The 7165-nt window shown below is 37.2% G+C and overlaps 1 protein-coding gene across 1 annotated transcript; it reads left to right on the top strand.

The window, feature by feature from the left end:
* Positions 1 to 1609: 1609 nt before the first annotated feature.
* On the top strand, positions 1610 to 6630 carry LOC129002894 (uncharacterized). The gene is made up of 2 exons (XM_054431005.1): positions 1610 to 2341; positions 6491 to 6630. The coding sequence occupies exons 1-2, from the start codon at positions 1660 to 1662 to the stop codon at positions 6550 to 6552; spliced, it is 744 nt and encodes a 247-aa protein (XP_054286980.1). The 5' UTR covers positions 1610 to 1659; the 3' UTR covers positions 6553 to 6630.
* The last annotated feature ends 535 nt before the right edge of the window (positions 6631 to 7165 follow it).

Below are 7165 nucleotides of genomic sequence, written 5' to 3'. Positions count from 1 at the left end.
GCTATTAGTTTTCTCAAGTAATTAATGAATATATCTTCAGATTGTTTATTGTAAGGTGAACCCCAGCCCAGATCCAATATAGTCTTTTCTTCGATTTTCTTATTATTATGTTTCATTTATAAATACCAAATTGTTGTTGTCCAGAAAATTAACAACATACTATCAATACATACACGTATTTACAAATACAGTATATGGAAATAAATATAATATACGAATAAACGAACAAATGGATCGAGTTTACACTTTATTTTTAACTAAAAAAATAAAAAAGTTAAAACTCCTAAAACCTCTGAAAACCTGGTCTGATTGGTTCTATATATTTGGTGAGATGGTTTCTCAGTAGAAGAATCGACGAACTGAAGCGAAAGCAGTACGTAACTCTTTTCGCCACTAAATATTTAGCAGGACAGACCTGAGACCTTTGTAGTATCCTGCTTACCTTCGTTTTCACTAGACAGGTACATTCCATGTCTATAACTAATTGATTTAGATATTTAGTTACATAATCAAACTTTGGACAAATTTGATTAAACTTTCTTAGATAGAATGTTTATTGCATTGTCACTTGTATTTAGCTTGACAAACAACTCTAGCAAATAAAAATATCGGTTCAAAGTAGCTTTGGTCAATATATAGTATAAATCATCGTAGTCTTCTATTCAGTCTCCGATACTGTATCAGTCTGAACAACAATGAACAGTAAAGCCAGAGATTTGTGACATTTTATCAGAATTCACCTGTCGTGGATTCCAAGCCCGCTGCTCTAATAAGTGACACGAAGACACCTAAAATGCTTACTGTATTGTCTGTGAGAATCTTGTCAGGTATCAAAAAGTGCACTCAGCTTACAGTCACTGATAATCAAAGTTTACTGAAGATATGTTAGCTGGGGTATGCAAGTTCAATATTCGTAACCAACATTTTGAGATGGATACTGTACCATATTCTGATAATTTGTACCATAATGTTACAATAGTTTGACACTCATACCATCATGTAACCACAATTTCTGTTTAGGTTGGCAATATGCAAAATCAGGCGATATTTCTAATAAAACAGCTCATGGCTATTTCCCGTGACGTCATATCACGCCACCATCACACCACCTTTCCGAACAAGCCTAAATCCCCTCTCCTCACGTCAGTCCACACCATGTATTAGTCCCGTCAACATCATATACCCCTTTGCGGCCCTCTGAGTGTTATTTAAAATGTAACAAGTGTATTTATTACAACACCCCATCCCTGACTCCAAACGTACAGTACGATGACGACGTATCGTACAACTGGCGACGAGGAACACGGAATATTATCGCGTTTTAAAACTTAAATTCGCGAACAAAGTGACAGTGCAAGTGAACAAAGTTACAGTGCAAGTGAACAAAGTGACAGTGCAAGTGAACAAAGTGACAAGTGAACGTGAAGAAACGGTCGACGAACGTCAAACAACCGCGAATATTGACTCAGACTCATATTCTTGGCGGAAACGTTTTCGTGAGTGTAGAAAGGTACACCTAACATAACTTTATTCTTTGTTTTATGGACGTAATATTAGACTACGGACAGTTAAATAAGTGTAAAAAAGGCACTTATGCCGTTGACTGAAAGTTATTTCGAACAATTCGGACAGTTAGCGGAAACGTATTTTTCAACAAACATGGCAACAATTGGTAATATCGGTCCTTTTGACAGCGCCGAAGAAACTTGGCAATCGTATACAGAGCGATTTGAACTTTTTGTAGACTGCAACGGGATTAATGCCACAAAGAAAGCGAGCACACTACTAACGGTAATGGGAGTCAGGACGTATAAATTGTTAAAGGACTTAATCACACCTGATAAACCTTCGTCCAAGACGTACGAGGAAATTGTAGACACGGTCGGTAAACATTTACACCCGAAACCGTCGTTTATTACAGAACGTTTTAAATTCAGCCGCAGACATCAGTTAGAACACGAAACAGTGAGTGATTATATCGTACAACTTAAGCAGCTATCGCAACATTGTGAGTTTGGGGACAAGCTTCCAGACCATCTACGCGACAGACTGGTATCAGGCCTCAAGAACCACCACATCCAGAGACGACTGCTGGGGGAGGATAACCTGACCTACGACAAGGCAGTACAGCTGGCAACGTCAATGGAGTTCGCCGAGAAAGGAGCAGCCCAGATGACGCTTAATCCAGGAGGACGACTTCAGCGCCTCAGCCAGACGACAAGGACAGCACCAAGCGGAAGCGGGGGAAAATTCGCAGCCAACAGAGGTTCGGCAACGTCACAGCCCCGGGAGTGCAACTGCTGTGGAAAGAACAATCACAATACTCTGCAATGTCGGTATCGTGAGTACAATTGCAATTTCTGTTAGAAGAAAGGACATCTTGAAAAAGCTTTTAGATCTAAGAGTAGAAGTGCAAATAGGCCCCATTTTAGTAAACAGTATAATGATGTATCTAAGACTAATGGACAGTCTAGGGGAGGAAATAAGTCGTATTTTAATTCAAAGTACAGTAATGCTAATGCTAGGCAACATTATGTAACAGAAAATGTCCCCGAACAAAGTGTTGACGAAGACACGGTATATGACATATCTAACTTATTTCAGGTACAGGGAGTAGAAGTTAGGAAAAAAGTAGAACCAATTAGAGTGCAATTAGAGGTAAAGAGCAAAAAGATCCTATTTGAAATTGATACCGGAGCTTGTGTGTCAGTTATATCTGAAAAAGATTACAAAGTAAAGTTAAGTCACGTAAAGTTACTACCAACAAGCTTAGTTCTTAGTTCGTACACACACGAAAAGATCGTACCTATCGGTAAACTATGTGTAAATGTAAAACATGAAGGTATTTGTAAACAATTAGAGCTGTATGTTGTCCCTAACGGTGCAAACCCATTGTTAGGTAGGGATTGGATGAAAGCACTGCAGCTAGTTGTTAGTATCAAAAATAGTAGTAAAGTAAACAATGTTCAATCAGCTGTGGATGACAGCTCAGTTGGTACACCTGTCAGCTGTTCTGCTAGCAGAATGGTCGACACTAGCGCGCCGACTGAGGTGGCCGACACCGCAGTTACCAATGTAAACAAACAAACAAATGTCACAGTACATCAGCAGGGCAAGCAGCTAGTTAAACAGTTGTATGAGGAATTCCCTGATGTTTTCACAGACAAGCTAGGTTGTTTTAAGGGAGAACCAGTCAAACTTAAACTAAAACCTAATGCAACCCCTAAATATCATAAGCCAAGGACCTTACCTTTCACACTTAAAAATAAAGTAGAAGCAGAACTAGCACGTTTAGAAGCTGAGAGTATTATTTCACCAGTAAATTCAAGCCAATGGGCTACCCAGTTTTGAAAACAAATGGTCAGTTAAGATTGTGTGGAGACTATAAAGTAACGCTAAATCCTTTCTTAGAGATAGACAGACACCCTTTACCTAAGATTGAAGAATTGTTCTCCAGTTTGCAAAATGGAGACAGGTTTTCTAAAATAGATTTGTCACAAGCGTATCAACAACTAAGACTAGATGATGAAAGTAAAAAGTTATGTACAATTAGTACCCATAAGGGCTTGTTTGAGTACAATAGATTATGTTATGGCATATCATCTGCTCCTGGTATTTTTCAGCGCACAATGGAGCAAACCTTACAAGGAATACCAGGTGTAGCGGTATTTCTAGATGACATTCTTGTAACAGGACAAAATGACTCTGAACATATTAGTAAATTAAAGTTAGTTTGTAAACGACTACAAGACAATGGTTTCACAGTCAGTAAAAGTAAATGTAAATTTTTCTGTGAAAGTTTAGAGTATCTAGGGTTGGTCATAAGCAAACGAGGGTTGGAAACTTCACAAGACAAGGTCAAAGCCATTGTAAACGCCCCAGAACCAAAAGATGTCACCCAATTAAAAGCATTTTTAGGCTTAGTTAACTACTACGCTCGTTTCATACCTAGAATCTCAACCATACTTACCCCTATGTATATGTTATTGAGGAAAGACACTGAATTTGTATGGAATTTAGCGTGTAAGAAAGCTTTTGAAGAAGTTAAGCAAAAACTAGTATCAGCCCAAGTACTATCTCATTTTGACCCTAAGTTAAAGTTAACGTTAGCATGTGACGCTAGTGCCTATGGTATAGGTGCAGTTCTAAGTCAAATTCAAACAGACGGTACTGAAAGACCTATTGCATTTACAAGTAGAGTGTTAAATGATACTGAAAAGCAGTATTCACAGATTGACAAAGAAGCTCTTAGTATAGTGTATGGAGTAAAAAAATTCAACCAGTACTTGTATGGTAACCATTTTTTGTTAAAAACAGACCACAAACCGCTTGTAGCTATTTTTGGACCTAAACAAGGTTTACCTGCATTTGCAGCTAGTAGGCTCCAACGCTACGCATTGTTTCTATCAGGTTATCAGTACGACATTTCTTATGTTAAATCCGAATGTAACGGAAATGCTGATGGTCTATCACGTTTACCAGTAAGTAATCCTGTAAACGATGAAATCAATGACAATGACTTAAATGTAAATATTGTAGGTACCTATTTACAGTGTTTAATTGAGAGTGAACTTCCTCTAAGTTATGTAGAAGTAAAACGAGAGTCAGCACTAGATCCTATACTAAGTAGAGTAATAGGTTATGTTAGATTTGGATGGCCAAATGACGTAAATGAGAGGGATCCTATGTTAAATCCATTTTTTGTGCGACAGGCACAATTAACTTTTGAACAAGGACTCCTAATGTGGGGTTACAGGATCGTCATCCCAAGCAAGTTTAGAACACATATTTTACAAGAATTACACAATGGCCATGTAGGGATAGTAAGAATGAAGGCGTTGGCAAGATCCTATGTTTGGTGGCCAAATATCGATTTAGATATTGAACAAATTGCTGGTAATTGTAAATCATGCTTGAAGGAACGTGTAACTCCGCCCAAGTCGATTTTGCACACTTGGAATGTACCAGATAAGGCGTGGTCCCGGATTCATATTGATTTTTTCGGACCTTTTCAATCAAAGTTATTTTTAGTAATTAAAGATGCTTATTCAAAGTGGCCGGAAGTGTTCCCCGTTCCATCAACGCAAGCAAAACACACAATATCTCATCTTAGAGAATTGTTTGCTAGATTTGGCTTAGTAGATCACATTGTCAGTGACAATGGACCACCTTTCACAAGTACAGAATTCCAAACATTTTTGCAAAAAAATGGAATCAAACACACATTTTCTCCACCATACAACCCAAAGACTAATGGCTTAGCCGAGAATGCTGTAAGAACAGTAAAACACAAACTTAGAATAGCACTACAAGACACTTCTGATTTGAACTTAGCATTATCAAATTTTTTGTTTACATATAGAAATACAGTACATTCCACAACCAATCAAACACCAGCAGAGTTAATGTTAGGCAGATCTCTGAAATCAAGGTTAGACTTAATTAGACCTAATGTGAAGGATGTCATTAGTAGTAATCAAAACAGACAAGTTTCAGCTTATGGTGGTGTCACAACTCGTAGATTATTTGTTAATCAACCTGTATTAGCTAAAGATTACAGGGGAAGGGAGAGATGGATACAGGCTACAGTTATTGAAAAACTGGGTCCTGTAACTTATTTAGTTGAACTAGAATCAGGCGTTCAGTGGAAGCGTCACATAGACCAGTTGATAGCTTTACAGTCTAAGCTAGGGCAGCAGTCAGATTTAGTAGTAGAATTTCCCAAAAACGATCTGACAACGTCGCTTCCAGACAGACAACCGGCAACATTGCAAAATTCGCCAGAGCGCACACTGACAGGGAACAGTAGCGAAGGTATGCGAGCTCTTCCGGGCACAGTCGGGCAGAAAACTCCGATATTGACTAGGTCACCTGACGCAAACCAAAACATTGAAAGAGCGGGGTCATTGGCTTCGCCTCCAAATGTAAACAAATCGCCAAATGTAAACAGACAGACGCCTACTAGACGCTTTCCTGTACGGGAGCGCAAACCTGTAATAAGATTAGACCTTTAATTGAATACCCGGACATGACTTGTATATAGATTTATTTATTATATATCCTTATCAATGATTTTCAAATGTGTTTTTATTGAATTGTGTGTACCATTATGTGTGTTATCAATATTTAATATCATCAAGGTTCAATGTTTAATGCTATTAATGTTTATGATTTTAAGTGTGTATTTCATTTACTTGTGTTTTTAATGTGTGATATTATCTCAATATTTTGACCATATATACATATATATATTTAGAACTGATGATTGATTGATTCTCATTCTCATTTAAATGATTGGCAAACAAAAATAATAATAAATTAATAAGATATTCTGGTATTGTTATTTGTGATTGTAAGTTTTCAAGATTATAGTAACCGATAGCATCACAAAACTTAAGAGGGGAGGATTGTACCATATTCTGATAATTTGTACCATAATGTTACAATAGTTTGACACTCATACCATCATGTAACCACAATTTCTGTTTAGGTTGGCAATATGCAAAATCAGGCGATATTTCTAATAAAACAGCTCATGGCTATTTCCCGTGACGTCATATCACGCCACCATCACACCACCTTTCCGAACAAGCCTAAATCCCCTCTCCTCACGTCAGTCCACACCATGTATTAGTCCCGTCAACATCATATACCCCTTTGCGGCCCTCTGAGTGTTATTTAAAATGTAACAAGTGTATTTATTACAACACCCCATCCCTGACTCCAAACGTACAGTACGATGACGACGTATCGTACAGATACATATTTTTCATTTAAATAAATGAACGTGTTAAGTTAAACCACTTTTAAATTATTTCAATTTTAAAAACTAAATCTTTTAATTTTTCTGTTTGCGTACCTAAGTATTATGTCTCTTGGCTGAGACTATTCTTCACTCTTAGAGACATTGGATGGAAAAATTAATAAGCATTAGAACTCAAAAATCTTAATAATCATTTATGTGAGACTAGTGCAGTTAAAATATCATTAATTTTAATTGCACTATATTATTTTCAAATGTAAACACTGTTTTATGTACCGGAAATGACTTCGGCAGTGAAATAATTAATTACTTGTTTAAAGGTTAGTTATGCGGGCTCGTTGTAATGCATTTCTTAAACGTTGCTGTCGTCGAAGTAAATGACTTCCTCTGATGTTCTATTTT

Source organism: Macrosteles quadrilineatus, unplaced genomic scaffold (genome assembly GCF_028750875.1).
Source record: "Macrosteles quadrilineatus isolate MER2022 unplaced genomic scaffold, UCM_ALF_1.0 Scaffold_9__3_contigs__length_116548681, whole genome shotgun sequence".
Taxonomy (NCBI): Eukaryota; Metazoa; Arthropoda; class Insecta; order Hemiptera; family Cicadellidae; genus Macrosteles; species Macrosteles quadrilineatus.
Note: the sequence above shows the minus strand (reverse complement) of the source record. Positions and strands in the feature narration are given on the sequence as shown.

Coding starts and splice junctions, on each gene's coding strand:
- LOC129002894 (XM_054431005.1), top strand. CDS start 1,660: ATGGCAACAATTGGTAATATCGGTCCTTTTGACAGCGCCGAAGAAACT. Junction 2,342..6,490: donor TACTCTGCAATGTCGGTATC/GTGAGTACAATT, acceptor ATTTCTGTTTAG/GTTGGCAATATGCAAAATCA.